General features: G+C 45.2%; 1 protein-coding gene across 1 annotated transcript in view; it reads left to right on the top strand.

Moving 5' to 3' along the window:
• LOC143808064 (putative cation-transporting ATPase 13A4) overlaps positions 1-20,196 on the top strand; it is a 536,127-nt gene that overhangs the window by 426,652 nt on the left and 89,279 nt on the right. The window contains exons 21-22 of the mRNA XM_077290323.1: positions 4,491-4,570; positions 11,669-11,711. Of these exons, the coding sequence (XP_077146438.1) occupies positions 4,491-4,570; positions 11,669-11,711 (123 nt within the window). The remainder of the gene's footprint in view (positions 1-4,490; positions 4,571-11,668; positions 11,712-20,196) is intronic.

The following is a 20,196-nucleotide window of genomic DNA, read 5'->3' as shown; positions in this document are numbered from 1 at the left end:
GCAAGGATGCACTGAACAGCAGGACACCTGTCAGCCGCCCTGTATGCTGCGGATATCAGTGCACAAAGGTCCCCTCAAAAAATAAAAGTGTTGGTTCAAAGAACCCTTACCGTATACTGTGACTGATTGCACGCTGAGCTCTTCCTAGTGTATATCCAAGGGGGCGTGCAGACTACCGCGAGTGGTTGTGACGGGCACGTGCACGGAGTAATCCTGCGGGTGGCGGGCGACAGGTGGGCACACAGGTACTGATCCTGCGTGACCTGCGTGGGGTGTAGCTGGTAAGTGCAGAGCCAGAGAGCGCCCCGGCCGAAGGCGTCCCTGGTTGCACTTAAAAAACAAAGATGGCCGGCGCTGCTGGGCAGCGTGTGACGTCACCCTGATGAAGAAGGGCGATTACCCTTTGAAACGTGTTGGTTTGCTTTTTGGTCCCAGCAGGGCTCCATTGGCCTGTGACGTCACACGCTGCCCAGCAGCGCCGGCCAACTTTGTTTCTAAGTGCAACCAGGGACGCCTTCGGCCGGGGCGCTCTCTGGCTCTGCACTTACCAGCTACACCCCACGCAGGTCACGCAGGATCAGTACCTGTGTGCCCACCTGTCGCCCGCCACCCGCAGGATTACTCCGCGCACATGCCCGTCACAACCACTCACGGTAGTCTGCACGCCCCCTTGGATATACACTAGGAAGAGCTCAGCGTGCAATCAGTCACAGTATACGGTAAGGGTTCTTTGAACCAACACTTTTATTTTTTGAGGGGACCTTTGTGCACTGATATCCGCAGCATACAGGGCGGCTGACAGGTGTCCTGCTGTTCAGTGCATCCTTGCAATCACCTACAGGCATTTTTGTGGGTTTTATTGGGCCCACCATCACTGGATTTTATTATTACACACTCATGTGTTGTATCCTGGTTATTATAGGCAGTATATTTTAAACACCTAAGCGCGATATCATTTTTAAGTCTTACAATTCCACAACTGTTTGGATTTTTTTTTACCATGTTTACCAAATGCTCATTATGAATTCATAGAAGCCAAATATTTATATTTTGTTTTTATTTAAATAGTGAAAAAAAAAAATCACAGTTTATTAAAAATAATTAAAAATCACAGTTTTAAAAAATTGCGTCATTTTCTGAGACCCGTGGCATCTCCATTTTTCGTGATCTGGGGCTGGGTGAGGAATTTTTCTATGCATGCCAAGCTGACAGCTTTAATTATACCATTTTGATGCAGATATGATATTTTGATTGGCCGTTATTGAATTTTAGTTCAATGCTGCGGCGACTAAAAAAACGTAATTCTGGCATTTTTACTTTGTTTTCGCTACTCTGTTTACCATTCAGATTAATTCTTTTTACAGTTTGATAGATCAGGCGATTCTGATCATGGCGATATGCCAATACCAAATATGTGTTGTGATGCAGTGACCCCTGTTACAGCTAGGGGACGCTGCATGTGCTTCTCAGGATATGCATGGAGGCATATCTGTGTTTATAATGGTTGAACTAGCCACGTCTCACCTATGGGAGAGGCTACAAGTATATAATGTGACCATGTGGGTCACATGGAGAAAGATGGATGGACCTGAGTGGTCTGTGTGCCAGGTCCTGGAGGACCTCTGTGTTGGGAGGTCCTGGGAGTAGGACTAGATCCCTGAAGAGCACATGGGGGAGGTCTTGGACCTGGGGGCCTGTGTGTTGGACGGTCGCAGATGGGGATGGAAGTCCTGAATAGCACACAGAGAGGACACGTGTGCAGAGTCCATGATGGCACTGCGTTTGGGGAAGCTACAGCCCGTTTGAGGATCTGGATTGTCAGGTGGCCTGGTGAGCCCGGAACGGTGATCCCAGTTCAGCAGCTTCCCTGAGAGAGTACTGACAGGAGTCAGCGTATGGAGCAGGAGCTCCTGGAAGGTAACCCAGCATATGGGGAACCGTGCAGTCACCCATGGTAACTGGACAGAGTAAAGTCCAGCATAATTAGAGACTGCAACCGTAATGTCGTATGTAGGTGCCTGTTGTGCTCCATGGACGTTAATGAACTGTATGGCGTGTGGTCACCCACGATAACTGGACGCAGAGGTTCGGCGTGTTTAGTGACCGCGTTTCAAAGCCGTATACTATGATGTGAAGATTGATGTAAAGACTGTTTGCTTGTCGTTCATATTTCTGTGGCTTATGACTCCATAATAAACCACTTGGACTGTTAAAGTGAAAACCCGTGCCTGACTACGTTAATCCGCTGCCAAATGAGTGTCCCCCAATACACTCAGTAAGTGCAATCTTACAGTGTATATTTTTTTTTAATTGTTTTATTTCAATTGGGGTGAATGGGGGAGGTGATTTGAACTTTTATATTTTTAAAATTTTCTTATATTTTTAAAATATTTTTTTTTTTACTTTTCACTTGCTTCAATAGTCTCCAAATAATGCTGTTAACCTGCAAGTTAATAGCGCTATTATGCTGGCCGGCACCTGTATGCCATTTTGTTGAACACACTGTGTGCAAATTTGTCTTCAATAAAATAATGCAGCAGATCACACTATGCTCAGGCGCTGGCTCTGGTGCCACACTCTTCCTCCTGCTTTGCCGGTGATCATGGTATGTCGAATGGTACCAGACAACGCAATATGCTGCAAGCGCCTACTCATACCACGATCTCTGGCACCAAACTCCTCCTCCATCCTCACCCTCCTCCCTGTCACCTTTACTAATGCTGGATGCGTCCTTCTGACTCCAGCCACACTGCTCGGGTGAAGTCTATAACGGCACCTGACAGGAGGACGCATCCAGTATTATATTATAGCTTTGTTTCCTAATACCATACCATTTTTATAGGGAATTTAAAGAGACCAGCCTGATTCCCTGATATGTCTGCTTTAATAAACATTGTGTCATTCTTCCTACATTAAGGCTCATGTTCACGACCAATTTTCTTGTATGAGTGCTATCCTTGGGATTCATGATATTCTTTGGGCTTGTACACATATATAAATTTTCCGCAAATGGAATGGACATAAAGCATTTAAGATATGTCCAATTTTGATCAAAGTGTTGGCTCAAAGTTGTCAATGCAAGTCTATGTGTCCGTGAAAAAAAAAGAACCTGACAGAATGGAGAAGATGTTTTTAACTCCACACTCAAGAAACTCTAATTAAAGTCTGAACAAAATCAGCAGACAGTTTTTCTTGGACATGTAGAAATCGGTCATGTGAACATACCATTGATGGTAAACTGTGCATTGACATAACTAATTCATGACTTATTTCTAAAACTAGATATTCAGTTTCTTTAATTGCTCTTGTACACTTTATTTTTGTGTGTGTAGACGGTGATATATTTTTCATTAATATGGTTTTCCATAGGGAAGAAAAATCCCTAAAACCATTGGAAAGACGGTGTCCCATACATTGCACAGAGAGTAGAGGAAGTTGATCTTGTAAAAAAATATTGACACTTCTGCTGTTTTATGTTCAGATAAGTGGACACTTAGGAGGAATATTTTTAACTATGCTGCATATTATTATTATTATTATTATTATTATTATTATTATTTATTGTTATAGCACCATTTATTCCATGGCGCTTTACATGTGAGGAGGGGTATACATAATAAAAACAAGTACAATAATCTTAAACAATACAAGTCATAACTGGTACAGGAGGAGAGAGGACCCTGCCCACGAAGGCTCACAATCTACAAGGGATGGGTGAGAATACAGTAGGTGAGGATAGAGCTGGTCATGCAGCGGTTTGGTTGATCGGTGGTTACTGCAGGTTATAGGCTTGTCAGAAGAGGTGGGTCTTCAGGCTCTTTTTGAAGGTTTCGATGGTGGGCGAGAGTCTGATGTGTTGTGGTAGAGGGTTCCAGAGTAGGGGTGATACGCGAGAGAAATCTTGTATACGATTGTGGGAAGAGGAGATAAGAGGGGAGTAGAGAAGGAGATCTTGTGAGGATCGGAGGTTGCATGTAGGTAAGTACCGGGAGACGAGGTCACAGATGTATGGAGGAGACAGGTTGTGGATGGCTTTGTACATCATGGTTAGGGTTTTGTAATGGAGTCTTTGGGCAATGGGGAGCCAGTGAAGGGATTGACAGAGGGGAGAGGCCGGGGGGAATAGCGGGGAGGGACAGGTGGATTAGTCGGGCAGCAGAGTTTAGAATAGATTGGAGGGGTGTGAGAGTGTAGTGGTTGCAGTAGTCAAGGTGAGAGATGAGGGCATGGACTAGGGTTTTTACAGATTCTTGGTTGAGGAATGTACGGATTTGTGAAATATTTTTGAGTTGAAGTCGGCAGGAAGTGGAAAGGGCTTGGATATGTGGTTTGAAGGAGAGATCAGCATCAAGGATTACCCCAAGGCAGTGAGCTTGTGTCACTGGGGAGAGTGGGCAGCCATGTACTGCAATGGATAGTAATGTAATGGATGCATATGTGTAAAGGATGGGATTTAACAAAGCTTAAGATTTAATATTTGTCGTTTTAAGGTACTATTGAATGGAACCATTTTTGCAAGAATGACTCCAAGGCAAAAGTCAAGTCTTATTGAAGAGCTTCAAAAATTAGAGTAAGTTTGAAATATTCTTTTTAATAAAACTGTGTCCAACTTAAAATATACATTGAGGAAATTAAGGATTTTGCCATCTTATGGATTAACATTGCAGGGAAAAAGGCTGAACCAGATGACTTTTTCAGGCTTACAAATGATGTATTATTATAAATTTATACTCTGAGTCTTCAAAATTGAAATTGCAACACTAAGAAGGAAAAGTCGTAGAATTATAGAAATCACAAGATCAATAGACATGTTAATAATTTGCAAATGCTAGAGAAAGGAAATACAGTTTTCAAAATACCTAGATTCATTTAATATTAATTATGAGCAGCAACCACAGAAGGTTATCATTGAGGTTATTAATGATTGTATGAGGAACTTTCTGCAATGCTGAAAGCACTCGGACACAAAAATTAAGATCTGCTTCTGGCAACTCCCTTTGCTATTGCCACTTATTGATGTCTAAGGTGTTATGACCCCAATGGCGAGGGTCTCAGAGGAACAAGTAAGTCTGCGACGTACAAAAATCCAGCTCATAGGGCAGTGGTAACTGGGTTGACCATATATCTACTCCTAACGCCAACACTAGAAGTAGCCGGGGAACATGCCAGCCGGAGGACTAACTACCCCTAGAAGAGGAAAACAAAGACCTCTCTTGCCTCCAGATAATAGACCCCAAAAGTTGGATACAAGCCCCCCACAAATAATAACGGTGAGGTAAGAGGAAATGACAAACACAGAGATGAACTAGGTTTAGCAAAGAGAGGCCCACTTACTAATAGCAGAATGTAGTAAGATAACTTATATGGTCAACAAAAACCCTATCAAAATTCCACACTGGAAATTCAAGAACCCCCGAACCGTCTAACGGCCCGGGGGGAGAACTCCAGCCTCCCTAGAGCTTCCAGCAAGGTTAGGATACAGATTATGTACAAGCTGGACAAAAATGCAAACAAAAACAAATAGCAAAAAGCAAGAAAGCAGACTTAGCTTAATCTAGCAGGAACCAGGATCAGTAGACAAGAGCACAGCAGATTAGCTCTGATTACAACGTTGCCAGGCATTGAACTGAAGGTCCAGGGAGCTTATATAGCAACACCCCTGAACTAACGGCCCAGGTGAGCATACAAGGGATGACTGACATACCCAGAGTCAAATCACTAGTAACCACTAGAGGGAGCCAAAAAGCAAATTCACAACAGTACCCCCCCCTTAGTGAGGGGTCACCGAACCCTCACCAAGACCACCAGGGCGATCAGGATGAGCGGCGTGAAAGGCACGAACCAAATCGGCCGCATGCACATCAGAGGCGACCACCCAGGAATTATCCTCCTGACCATAGCCCTTCCACTTGACCAGGTACTGAAGACTCCTCCTGGAGAGACGAGAATCTAAGATCTTCTCCACCACGTACTCCAACTCGCCCTCAACCAACACCGGAGCAGGAGGCTCCGCAGAAGGGACCACAGGCACAACGTACCGCCGCAACAAGGACCTATGAAATACGTTGTGAATGGCAAACGACACCGGAAGATCCAGGCGAAAGGATACAGGATTAAGGATTTACAATATCTTGTAAGGACCAATGAAGCGAGGCTTAAATTTGGGAGAGGAGACCTTCATAGGAACAAATCGAGAAGACAGCCATACCAAATCTGCAACGCGAAGTCGGGGACCCACACCGCGGCGGCGGTTGGCAAAACGCTGAGCCTTCTCCTGTGACAACTTCAAGTTGTCCACCACATGACTCCAGATTCGCTGCAACCTATCCACCACAGAATCCACCCCAGGACAGTCAGAAGGCTCCACATGTCCCGAGGAAAAATGAGGATGGAAACCAGAGTTGCAGAAAAATGGCGAAACCAAGGTGGCGGAACTAGCCCGATTATTAAGGGCAAATTCAGCCAACGGCAAGAAGGTCACCCAATCATCCTGATCAGAAGAGACAAAACACCTCAAATAAGCCTCCAGAGTCTGATTAGTTCGCTCCGTTTGTCCGTTAGTCTGGGGATGAAAAGCGGATGAAAACGACAAATCAATGCCCATCCTACCACAAAAGGATCGCCAGAACCTGGAAACGAACTGGGATCCTCTGTCCAACACAATATTCTCAGGAATGCCGTGCAAACGAACCACGTTCTGGAAGAACACAGGAACCAGATCAGAAGAGGAGGGCAGCTTAGGTAAAGGAACCAAATGGACCATCTTGGAGAAACGATCACATATCACCCAGATGACAGACATGCCCTGAGACACCGGAAGATCAGAAATGAAATCCATAGAGATGTGTGTCCAAGGTCTCTTCGGGACAGGCAAGGGCAAGAGCAACCCGCTGGCACGAGAACAGCAAGGCTTAGCTCGAGCACAAGTTCCACAGGACTGCACAAATGACCGCACATCCCTTGACAAGGAAGGCCACCAAAAGGACCTGGCCACCAGATCTCTGGTGCCAAAAATTCCCGGGTGCCCTGCCAACACTGAGGAATGAACCTCGGAAATGACTCTGCTGGTCCATTTAGCAGGCACAAACAATCTGTCAGATGGACAAGAGTCAGGCCTACCAGCCTGAAATCTCTGCAACACACGCCGCAGATCAGGAGAAATAGCTGACAAGATAACTCCTTCCTTAAGAATACCCACAGGTTCAGCGACTCCAGGAGCATCAGGCACAAAGCTCCTAGACAGAGCATCGGCCTTCACATTCTTAGAACCTGGTAAATACGAGACCACAAAGTCAAAACGGGAGAAAAACAATGACCAGCGGGCCTGTCTAGGATTCAGGCGTTTAGCAGACTCGAGATACATCAGATTTTTGTGATCAGTCAAGACCACCACACGATGCTTAGCACCCTCGAGCCAATGACGCCACTCCTCAAATGCCCACTTCATGGCCAACAACTCCCGATTGCCCACATCATAATTTCGCTCTGCCGGCGAAAACTTCCTGGAGAAAAAGGCACAAGGTCTCATAGTAGAGCAACCAGGGCCTCTCTGCGACAAAACGGCCCCTGCCCCAATCTCCGAAGCATCCACCTCCACCTGAAAGGGAAGTGAGGTGTCAGGTTGGCACAAAACAGGCGCCGAAGTAAACCGGCGTTTCAACTCCTGGAAAGCCTCCACGGCAGCAGGAGCCCAGTTAGCTACATCAGAGCCTTTCTTGGTCATATCCGTCAATGGTTTAACAACGCTAGAAAAATTTGCGATAAAACGACGGTAGAAGTTAGCAAAACCCAAGAACTTCTGAAGACTCTTAACTGACGAGGGTTGAGTCCAATCATGAATAGCTCGGACCTTGACTGGGTCCATCTCCACAGCAGAAGGGGAAAAAATGAACCCCAAAAAGGGAACCCTCTGTACACCAAAGAGACACTTTGAGCCTTTAACAAACAAAGAATTTTCACGCAAAATCTTAAAAACCATCCTGACCTGCTCCACATGCGAGTCCCAATCATCAGAAAAAAACAGAATATCATCCAGATAAACAATCAAAAATTTATCCAGATACTTCCGGAAAATGTCATGCATGAAGGACTGAAAAACTGAAGGTGCATTAGAGAGCCCAAATGGCATCACCAAGTACTCAAAATGACCTTCGGGCGTATTGAATGCGGTTTTCCATTCATCGCCTTGCTTAATGCGCACAAGGTTGTACGCACCATGAAGGTCTATCTTGGTGAACCACTTGGCACCTTTAATCCGGGCAAACAAGTCTGACAACAGCGGCAAAGGATACTGAAATTTGACAGTGATCTTGTTTAAAAGCCGATAGTCAATACAAGGCCTCAAAGATCCGTCCTTTTTGGCCACAAAAAAGAATCCCGCACCAAGAGGGGAAGAAGAAGGACGGATATGCCCCTTCTCAAGAGACTCCTTGATATATGAACGCATCGCGGTATGTTCAGGTACCGACAAATTAAACAGTCTCCCCTTAGGAAACTTACTGCCAGGAATCAAATCTATTGCACAGTCATATTCCCTATGAGGAGGCAGTGCACTAGACTTAGACTCGCTGAAGACATCCTGATAATCAGACAAATACGCCGGAACTTCCGAAGGCGTAGAAGAAGCAATAGACAAGGGCAGGGAATCTCCATGAATTCCATGGCAGCCCCAACTTAACACCGACATTGCCTTCCAGTCCAAGACTGGATTATGGGTCTGTAACCATGGCAAACCCAAAACAACCAAATCATGCATCTTATGCAGAACAAGAAAACGTATCACCTCCCGATGTTCGGGAGTCATGCACATGGTAACCTGTGTCCAAAACTGCGGTTTATTTTTTGCCAAAGGCGTAGCATCAATACCCCTAAGAGGGATAGGATTTTCTAATGGCTCCAGAACAAAACCGCAGCACTTGGCAAATGACAGATCCATCAGACTCAGGGCAGCACCTGAGTCTACAAACGCCATGACAGGATACGATGACAGTGAGCAAATCAAAGTTACAGATAGAATAAATTTAGGTTGCAAATTACCAATGGCGACAGGACTAACAACCCTAGTAAGACGTTTAGAGCATGCTGAGATAACATGTGTAGAATCACCACAGTAGTAACACAAGCCATTCTGGCGTCTATGAATTTTCCGCTCATTTCTAGTCAGAATTCTATCACATTGCATTAAATCAGGTGCCTGTTCAGACAACACCATGAGGGAATTTGCGGTTTTGCGCTCCCGCAACCGCCGGTCGATTTGAATTGCCAGGGCCATGGAATCATTCAGACCTGTGGGAATGGGAAAACCCACCATCACATTCTTAATGGCTTCAGAAAGGCCATTTCTGAAATTTGCAGCCAATGCACACTCGTTCCACTGGGTCAGCACGGACCATTTCCGAAATTTTTGGCAATACACTTCAGCCTCGTCCTGGCCCTGAGACATAGCCAGCAAGGCTTTTTCTGCCTGAATCTCAAGATTGGGTTCCTCATAAAGCAAACCGAGCGCCAGAAAAAACGCATCAATATCAGCCAATGCCGGATCTCCTGGCGCCAGCGAGAAGGCCCAATCCTGAGGGTCGCCCCGTAAAAAAGAAATAACAATTTTCACTTGCTGAGCGGAGTCTCCAGATGAACAGGGTCTCAGGGACAAAAACAATTTACAATTATTCCTGAAATTTCTAAATTTAAATCGGTCTCCGGAAAACAGTTCAGGAATCGGTATCTTAGGTTCTGACATAGGATTTCTGATAACATAATCTTGTATGCCCTGCACACGAGCAGTAAGCTGATCCACACCCGTAATCAAGGTCTGGACATTCATGTCTGCAGCAAACACAAGCCACTCAGAGGTAAAGGGGAAAAGAAAAAAAAAATGAGAAAAAGAAAAAAAAACTCAGAATTTTCTTTCTTATAATCACGCTTCTGCAATGCATTTAACATTTAATACTGGCCTGGCAAACTGTTATGACCCCAATGGCGAGGGTCTCAGAGGAACAAGTAAGTCTGCGAAGTACAAAAATCCAGCTCATAGGGCAGTGGTAACTGGGTTGACCATATATCTACTCCTAACGCCAACACTAGAAGTAGCCGGGGAACATGCCTACGTTGGTCCCGTGATGTCTCGCGCCAGCCGGAGGACTAACTACCCCTAGAAGAGGAAAACAAAGACCTCTCTTGCCTCCAGATAATAGACCCCAAAAGTTGGATACAAGCCCCCCACAAATAATAACGGTGAGGTAAGAGGAAATGACAAACACAGAGATGAACTAGGTTTAGCAAAGAGAGGCCCACTTACTAATAGCAGAATGTAGTAAGATAACTTATATGGTCAACAAAAACCCTATCAAAATTCCACACTGGAAATTCAAGAACCCCCGAACCGTCTAACGGCCCGGGGGGAGAACTCCAGCCTCCCTAGAGCTTCCAGCAAGGTTAGGATACAGATTATGTACAAGCTGGACAAAAATGCAAACAAAAACAAATAGCAAAAAGCAAGAAAGCAGACTTAGCTTAATCTAGCAGGAACCAGGATCAGTAGACAAGAGCACAGCAGATTAGCTCTGATTACAACGTTGCCAGGCATTGAACTGAAGGTCCAGGGAGCTTATATAGCAACACCCCTGAACTAACGGCCCAGGTGAGCATACAAGGGATGACTGACATACCCAGAGTCAAATCACTAGTAGCCACTAGAGGGAGCCAAAAAGCAAATTCACAACACTAAGGGGTGCTTCATGGAAGACGAGTCTGAAGATGCTGCAGGCCATGGTAGCACGTATAGGCCATGCTGGCTGCTCACAGTAAATCAAGCAACATGCCTGACATTGTTATGTTGAAAAATGACCCTGTGATACTTAGGAGAAATCTTTATCTGATCTGGTGATTTGAGTGCCTTAGCACATTCAGCATGGAAGAACATTCTCCTGACAGCCAATAATCTCATTGATAGTGTGAGTGCATGTACTTTCAGGGGCACTCATGCTCAATATTAAATACATTAAGATGTTTTAAAAATGTTACAATTTTTTTTCTTAATTTGCATTACTTTAAAAGGATTATCCATAGCATTTTTTTTTTTTTACCATTGGCCTAAGACAGTGTTCCCCAACTCTTGTCCTCAAGAGCCACCAACAGGTCATGTTTTCAGGATTTCCTTAGTATTGCACAGGTGATGCAATTATCACCTGTGCAATACTAAGGAAATCCTGAAAACATGACCTGTTGGTGGCTCTTGAGGACCGGAGTGTATGGAACACTGGCCTAAGAACTAACAAGCAGGTAGTTGCTAACTACCAACCTGTTGTACCCAACCGATCTCTTCCAACTCAGAGGTAAGTGGCTGTAAATCAGCATGACTTCGGCAGTCACCCTCCGTTGACAGCGCAGCCCAGAAGAGCAAGAGCTGCTCTGTTGTCGTAGAGCAGCAGAATCACTGTTTAGAATTGTCAGGTTGTTGCCTCTGTTAGAAAATACCTGCCATGTTATTTTTTAGAACTGTAGTAAAAAAAAAAAAAAAATTGTCCTGGACAACCCCTTAAACATGTCTATCTATCGTGTGATTTTTATAATTTCACAACTTTTCTTTCTTGGTGTTGCAATTTCAATATTGAGGAGTATAACTATATTATGTATTATATAAACATCTAACTGACCTAATTTTTTGTTCTAGCTATTTTGTTGGGATGTGTGGAGATGGAGCCAATGATTGTGGGGTAAGGAAATGTTAGACTGATAAAACACAAATTAATTGTTATATTTCAGCATATCATATATCGGCACAATTTATCATGAGCACCTCCATTTTTTTCACACACGCCATAGACATAGAACATAGATGGTGAGACCCAATGTGGACGTTGATGACAATGTCTGTAAAGCGCTGCAGAATATGTTGGTGCTATATAAGCAATCATAAAAAATAAATAAATATCTGTAATAATTACACATTGCAAAATTAAAAAAAAAATGTTTTCTAGTTTTCTAGCCTAAGGCATCATAGATAGTATATAGTATTGTACAGTATATAGCACTGTGTATCATTTAGATATGTGCTGCACTGAATTAGAGTGAGGGTTTGCCTTAAAAACTTACTGTGCCATTAAATTTACTTATTGATGCATGTCCATAAAAGTTGAGTACATTTACAATCCCATTTACCGTATATACTAGTATAAGCCAAGATTTTCAGCCCATATTTTTTAGGCTGAAAGTGCCCCTCTCAGCTTATACTCGAGTCATTGTCCCAGGGGGTCGGCTGTTGTGAATTCTGCTCTTGGGCTCCCTCCGGTGGTTGTTAGTGGTAGTGCAGTGGTCTCTGGATTGTAAGCAGGGCAGGTGTTTCTGCTTATTGCAGCTCTATTAGGTATTTAGGGTTTTAGGATCCTTCAATCCCTGCCAGTTGTCCATTGTATCTTGGAGGGATTGCATCTCTGTCTGGCTCCACTTGCCCTGCTGACTTTTCTGCTAAGATAAGTGTCTTGTTTTTTGTTCTCTGTAGCACGCATGCAGTGTGCTTTTATGTGCAGTGCAATCTATTGTGTTTTTGTCCAGCTTAGACTTGTTTGGATTTTTCTGTCATGCTGGATTCTTTGGAGATGCAGATATACATCCTATGTCTTTAGTTAGATGTAGTGATAGTATATTCTGCTGTGGATTTTTCTAGAGTTTTAATACTGACCGCTTAGTACTCTGTCCTATCCTTTTCTATTTTAGCTAGAAGTGCCTCTTTTGCTAAACTCTGTCTTTTCTGCCTGTGTACGTATTTCCTCTTAAACTCACAGTCAATATTTGTGGGGGCTGCCTATCCTTTGGGGCTCTGCTCTGAGGCAAGATAGGATTTCCCATTTCCATCTTTAGGGGTATTTAGTCCTCCGGCTGTGTCGAGGTGTCTAGGCCATGTTAGGTACATCCCACGGCTTCTTCTAGTTGCGGTGTCAGTATTAGGATTGCGGTCAGTACAGGTACCACCTACTCCAGAGATAGTCTCATGAGGCTCCAGGGTCACCAGATCATAACAGTCGGTGGGTGAGGGGGAGCGGCAGCTGTCCATCATACTCACCTGCTCCTGGCGCGTCTCTGCATGTCCCTGCTTCTCCGGTGCCCGCAGCTCTTCCTGTGTTCAGCAGTCCCATGGTACCACTCATTAAAGTAATGAATATGTACGCGACTCCACTCCCATAAGGGTGGAGCCGCATATTAATTACTTTAATGTGCGGTATCAGTGACCGCTGAAGACCGGAACAAGCTGCTGGCATCAGAGACCATCACGGAGAAGAAGGGACCGCACAGGGAGGGGGAGTATAATGGGGACTTTTCTGGCCATGGACCCAAAACATCAACTGTTGTGAACTCTGTTTTCAGGCTCCCTCTTGTGGTCACTGGTGGTATGGTGTGACTTTTGCTTTGGGCTCCCCCTGGTGGCTTTGTTTGTTATCCTGCTGGTCTCTGGCTATCAGCTGGTTCGTTATCCTCTGGGAGGTTCCTATATAGTTCTGTTTTACTTTCACTTGTTGCCGGCTGTCGATGTAATCAGTGCTACTCAGATTCCTTCTGACTACCTTGCTCCCAGTCCATCCAGGACAAGCTAAGTTTTGTTTGCTCATTTTTTGATCAGCAGTGTTTATCATGTTTTCTTGTCCAGCTTGCTAAAATGTGATTCCCTCGCTTGCTGGATGCTCTAGTGGACTGAGTTTCTCCCCACACACCATTAGTTGGTGCGTGGGTTCTTTGTTGTGAATTTGCTTTTTGCTCCCTCTAGTGGTTACTAGTTTTTTGACTCTGGTTTTTCTGTCATTCCTTTTATCCGCACCTGGGTCGTTAGTTAGGGGTGTTGCTATATAAGCTCCCTGGACCTTCAGTTCAATGCCTGGCAACGTAGTTATCAGAGCTAGTCTGCTGTGCTCTTGTCTACTGATCCTGGTTCCAGTTATATCAGCTAAGTCTGCCTTTTGCTTTTTGCTATTTGTTTTGGTTTTGTATTTTTGTCCAGCTTGTTCCAAATCTATATCCTGACCTTTGCTGGAAGCTCTAGGGGGCTGGTGTTCTCCCCCCGGACCGTTAGACGGTTCGGGGGTTCTTGAATTTCCAGTGTGGATTTTGATAGGGTTTTTGTTGACCATATAAGTTACCTTTCTTTATTCTGCTATCAGTAAGCGGGCCTCTCTGTGCTAAACCTGGTTCATTTCTGTGTTTGTCATTTCCTCTTACCTCACCGTCATTATTTGTGGGGGGCTTCTATCCAGCTTTGGGGTCCCCTTCTCTGGAGGCAAGAAAGGTCTTTTGTTTTCCTCTACTAGGGGTAGCTAGATTCTCCGGCTGGCGCGTGTCATCTAGAATCAACGTAGGAATGATCCCCGGCTACTTCTAGTGTTGGCGTTAGGAGTAGATATATGGTCAACCCAGTTACCACTGCCCTATGAGCTGGATTTTTGTATTCTGCAGACTTCCACGTTCCTCTGAGACCCTCGCCATTGGGGTCATAACAGTTTGCCAGGCCAGTATTAAATGTTTAATGCATTGCAGAAGAGGGATTATAAGAAAGAAGATTCTGAGTTTTTTTTTTTTTTCTTCTTCCCCTTTACCTCAGAGTGGCTATGCTTGCTGCAGACATGAATGTCCAGACCTTGATTACAAGTGTGGACCAGCTGGCTACTCGTGTGCAGGGCATACAAGACTATGTTATCAGAAATCCTAGGTCAGAACCTAAAATACCGATTCCTGAACTGTTTTCCGGAGACAGGTTTAAGTTTAGGAATTTCGTGAATAATTGTAAATTGTTTCTGTCCCTGAGACCCTGTTCATCTGGAGATTCTGCTCAGCAAGTAAAAATTGTTATTTCGTTCTTACGGGGCGACCCTCAGGATTGGGCTTTTTCGCTGGCACCAGGAGATCCGGCATTGGCTGATCTTGATGCGTTTTTTCTGGCGCTCGGTTTACTTTATGAGGAACCCAATCTTGAGATTCAGGCAGAAAAGGCCTTGCTGGCTATGTCTCAGGGGCAGGACGAGGCTGAAGTGTATTGCCAAAAATTTCGGAAATGGTCCGTGCTGACACATTGGAACGAGTGTGCACTGGCCGCTAATTTTAGAAATGGCCTTTCTGAAGCCATTAAGAATGTTATGGTGGGTTTTCCCATTCCCACAGGTCTGAATGATACTATGGCACTGGCTATTCAAATTGACCGGCGGTTGCGGGAGCGCAAAACCGCAAATTCCCTCATGGTGTTGTCTGAACAGACACCTAATTCGGTGCAATGTGATAGAAAAACCGCAAATTCCCTCATGGTGTTGTCTGAACAGACACCTGATTTAATGCAATGTGATAGAATCCTGACTAGAAATGAGCGGAAAATTCATAGACGCCGGAATGGCTTGTGCTACTACTGTGGTGATTCTACACATGTTATCTCAGCATGCTCTAAACGTATAGCTAAGGTTGTTAGTCCTGTCACCGTTGGTAATTTGCAACCTAAATTTATTCTGTCTGTAACTTTGATTTGCTCACTGTCATCTTATCCTGTCATGGCGTTTGTAGATTCAGGTGCTGCCCTGAGTCTCATGGATCTCTCATTTGCTAAGCGCTGTGGTTTTACTCTTGAACCATTAGAAAATCCTATTCCTCTTAGGGGTATTGATGCTACACCATTGGCAGCAAATAAACCGCAGTATTGGACACAGGTTACCATGTGCATGACTCCTGAACACCGCGAGGTGATACGTTTCCTGGTTTTACATAAAATGCATGATTTGGTCGTTTTAGGGCTGCCATGGTTACAGACCCATAATCCAGTCCTGGACTGGAAGGCTATGTCAGTCTCAAGTTGGGGCTGTCGTGGTATTCATGGGGATTCCCTGCCTGTGTCTATTGCTTCTTCTACGCCTTCGGAAGTTCCGGAGTATTTGTCTGATTATCAGGATGTCTTCAGTGAGTCTGAGTCCAGTGCACTGCCTCCTCATAGGGACTGTGACTGTGCTATAGATTTGATCCCAGGCAGTAAATTTCCTAAGGGAAGACTGTTTAATCTGTCGGTACCTGAACATACCGCTATGCGTTCATATATCAAGGAGTCTCTGGAGAAAGGACATATTCGTCCGTCTTCTTCCCCTCTTGGTGCGGGATTCTTTTTTGTGGCAAAAAAGGACGGATCTTTGAGACCTTGTATTGATTATCGGCTTTTAAATAAGATCACTGTCAAATTTCAGTATCCTTTACCGCTGTTGTCTGACTTGTTTGCCCGGATTAAGGGTGCCAAGTGGTTCACCAAGATAGACCTTCGTGGTGCGTACAACCTTGTGCGCATTAAGCAAGGTGATGAATGGAAAACCGCATTCAATACGCCCGAAGGTCATTTTGAGTACTTGGTGATGCCTTTTGGGCTCTCCAATGCGCCTTCAGTTTTTCAGTCCTTTATGCATGACATTTTCCGGAAGTATCTGGATAAATTTTTGATTGTTTATCTGGATGATATTTTGGTTTTTTCTGATAATTGGGATTCGCATGTGGAGCAGGTCAGGTTGGTCTTTAAAATTTTGCGTGAAAATTCTTTGTTTGTCAAGGGCTCAAAGTGTCTCTTTGGTGTGCAGAAGGTTCCCTTTTTGGGGTTCATTTTTTCCCCTTCTGCTGTGGAGATGGACCCAGTCAAGGTCCGAGCTATTCTTGATTGGACTCAGCCCTCGTCAGTTAAGAGTCTTCAGAAGTTCTTGGGCTTCGCTAACTTCTACCGTCGTTTTATCGCTAATTTTTCTAGCATTGTGAAACCTTTGACGGATATGACCAAGAAGGGCTCCGATGTAGCTAACTGGGCTCCTGCTGCCGTGGAGGCTTTCCAGGAGTTGAAACGCCGGTTTACTTCGGCGCCTGTTTTGTGCCAGCCTGACGTCTCACTTCCCTTTCAGGTTGAGGTGGATGCTTCGGAGATTGGGGCAGGGGCCGTTTTGTCGCAGAGAGGCCCTGGTTGCTCTGTTATGAAACCTTGTGCCTTTTTCTCTAGGAAGTTTTCGCCTGCCGAGCGAAATTATGATGTGGGCAATCGGGAGTTGTTGGCCATGAAATGGGCATTTGAGGAGTGGCGTCATTGGCTCGAGGGTGCTAAGCATCGTGTGGTGGTCTTGACTGATCACAAAAATCTGATGTATCTCGAGTCTGCTAAACGCCTTAATCCGAGACAGGCCCGCTGGTCATTGTTTTTCTCCCGCTTTGATTTTGTTGTCTCGTATTTACCAGGTTCAAAGAATGTGAAGGCCGATGCTCTTTCTAGGAGCTTTGTGCCTGATGCTCCTGGAGTCGCTGATCCTGTTGGTATTCTTAAAGATGGAGTTATCTTGTCAGCTATTTCTCCGGATCTGCGACGTGTGTTGCAGAAATTTCAGGCTGATAGGCCTGAGTCTTGTCCACCTGACAGACTGTTTGTCCCGGATAAGTGGACCAGCAGAGTCATTTCCGAGGTTCATTCCTCGGTGTTGGCAGGTCACCCGGGAATTTTTGGCACCAGAGATCTGGTGGCCAGGTCCTTTTGGTGGCCTTCCTTGTCAAGGGATGTGCGGTCATTTGTGCAGTCCTGTGGGACTTGTGCTCGAGCTAAGCCTTGCTGTTCTCGTGCCAGCGGTTTGCTCTTGCCCTTGCCTGTCCCGAAGAGACCTTGGACACATATCTCCATGGATTTCATTTCTGATCTTCCGCTATCTCAGGGCATGTCCGTTATCTGGGTGATTTGTGATCGCTTCTCCAAGATGGTCCATTTGGTTCCTTTGCCTAAGCTGCCTTCCTCTTCCGATCTGGTTCCTGTGTTTTTCCAGAACGTGGTTCGTTTGCACGGCATCCCTGAGAATATTGTGTCAGACAGAGGATCCCAGTTCGTTTCCAGGTTCTGGCGATCCTTTTGTAGTAGGATGGGCATTGATTTGTCGTTTTCGTCTGCTTTCCATCCTCAGACTAATGGACAGACGGAGCGAACCAATCAGACTTTGGAGGCTTATTTGAGGTGTTTTGTCTCTGCTGATCAGGACGATTGGGTGACATTCTTGCCGTTGGCTGAGTTTGCCCTTAATAATCGGGCTAGTTCCGCCACCTTGGTTTCGCCTTTTTTCTGCAACTCTGGTTTCCATCCTCGCTTTTCTTCGGGTCATGTGGAGCCTTCTGACTGTCCTGGGGTGGATTCTGTGGTGGATAGGTTGCAGCAGATCTGGAATCATGTGGTGGACAACTTGAAGTTGTCACAGGAGAAGGCTCAGCGCTTTGCCAACCGCCGCCGCGGTGTGGGTCCCCGACTACGCGTTGGGGATTTGGTATGGCTTTCTTCCCGCTTTGTTCCTATGAAGGTCTCCTCTCCCAAATTTAAACCTCGTTTTATTGGGCCTTACAAGATATTGGAAATCCTTAATCCTGTATCTTTTCGTCTGGATCTTCCTGTGTCGTTTGCTATTCACAATGTATTTCATAGGTCCTTGTTGCGGCGGTACATTGTGCCTGTAGTTCCTTCTGCTGAGCCTCCTGCTCCGGTGTTGGTTGAGGGCGAGTTGGAGTACGTGGTGGAGAAGATCTTGGATTCTCGCCTCTCCAGGCGGAGACTTCAGTACCTGGTCAAGTGGAAGGGCTATGGTCAGGAGGATAATTCCTGGGTGGTCGCCTCTGATGTTCATGCGGCCGATTTAGTTCGTGCCTTTCATGCCGCTCATCCTGATCGCCCTGGTGGTCGTGGTGAGGGTTCGGTGACCCCTCACTAAGGGGGGGGTACTGTTGTGAATTTGCTTTTTGCTCCCTCTAGTGGTTACTAGTTTTTTGACTCTGGTTTTTCTGTCATTCCTTTTATCCGCACCTGGGTCGTTAGTTAGGGGTGTTGCTATATAAGCTCCCTGGACCTTCAGTTCAATGCCTGGCAACGTAGTTATCAGAGCTAGTCTGCTGTGCTCTTGTCTACTGATCCTGGTTCCAGTTATATCAGCTAAGTCTGCCTTTTGCTTTTTGCTATTTGTTTTGGTTTGGTATTTTTGTCCAGCTTGTTCCAAATCTATATCCTGACCTTTGCTGGAAGCTCTAGGGGGCTGGTGTTCTCCCCCCGGACCGTTAGACGGTTCGGGGGTTCTTGAATTTCCAGTGTGGATTTTGATAGGGTTTTTGTTGACCATATAAGTTACCTTTCTTTATTCTGCTATCAGTAAGCGGGCCTCTCTGTGCTAAACCTGGTTCATTTCTGTGTTTGTCATTTCCTCTTACCTCACCGTCATTATTTGTGGGGGGCTTCTATCCAGCTTTGGGGTCCCCTTCTCTGGAGGCAAGAAAGGTCTTTTGTTTTCCTCTACTAGGGGTAGCTAGATTCTCCGGCTGGCGCGTGTCATCTAGAATCAACGTAGGAATGATCCCCGGCTACTTCTAGTGTTGGCGTTAGGAGTAGATATATGGTCAACCCAGTTACCACTGCCCTATGAGCTGGATTTTTGTATTCTGCAGACTTCCACGTTCCTCTGAGACCCTCGCCATTGGGGTCATAACAGTTCTTGAAATCTCAGGATGGATATTTTGTAAGGGTTTTTTATTGATCGCATAGACACCTGCTCTATTTTCTGCTTTCTAGTACTAGTGGGCCTCTTTTGCTGAATCTGATTTCATCCCTACGTATGTGCCTTCTTCTTACTTCACCGTTAATATTTGTTGGGGGCTTCTATATCTTTGGGGATTATTTCTCTGGAGGCAAGCGAGGTCTTTCTTTCTCTTTAGGGGTAGCTAGTTCCTCAGGCTGGCTCGAGACGTCTAGGAATTATTTAGGCACGTTCACCGGCTACCTCTAGTTGTGTTGGATAGGTTCAGATTTGCGATCAGTCCAGTTACCATCTCCCTAGAGCTTGTCCTTAGTTTATTCACTTGCTGGTCTATTCGTGATCCTCAGCCACTAAGGATCATAACAGTACAGCCGGCCCATAAAGTGTTAATTGCATGGCAGAAGCAAGAGAAAAGAAGCCTTGAGAAATTATTTTATTTTTTTATTTTTATTTTTTTGCCGTGTGTCTAGCTGCTGTGGCTAGCTTCTCTCCTCCTCTTAATCTTGGTGTGGCTCTGAGTTCAGCTGCTGACATGGATGTCCAGAGCTTGGCTTCCAGTCTGGATCATCTTGCTGCTAGGGTTCAAAGTATTCAGGATTTTGTTGTTCACAGTCCTATGTCAGAGCCTAGAATACCTATTCCGGAGTTGTTTTCTGGAGATAGA

This window comes from Ranitomeya variabilis, chromosome 2 (assembly GCF_051348905.1).
Source record: "Ranitomeya variabilis isolate aRanVar5 chromosome 2, aRanVar5.hap1, whole genome shotgun sequence".
NCBI lineage: Eukaryota > Metazoa > Chordata > Amphibia > Anura > Dendrobatidae > Ranitomeya > Ranitomeya variabilis.
Note: the sequence above shows the minus strand (reverse complement) of the source record. Positions and strands in the feature narration are given on the sequence as shown.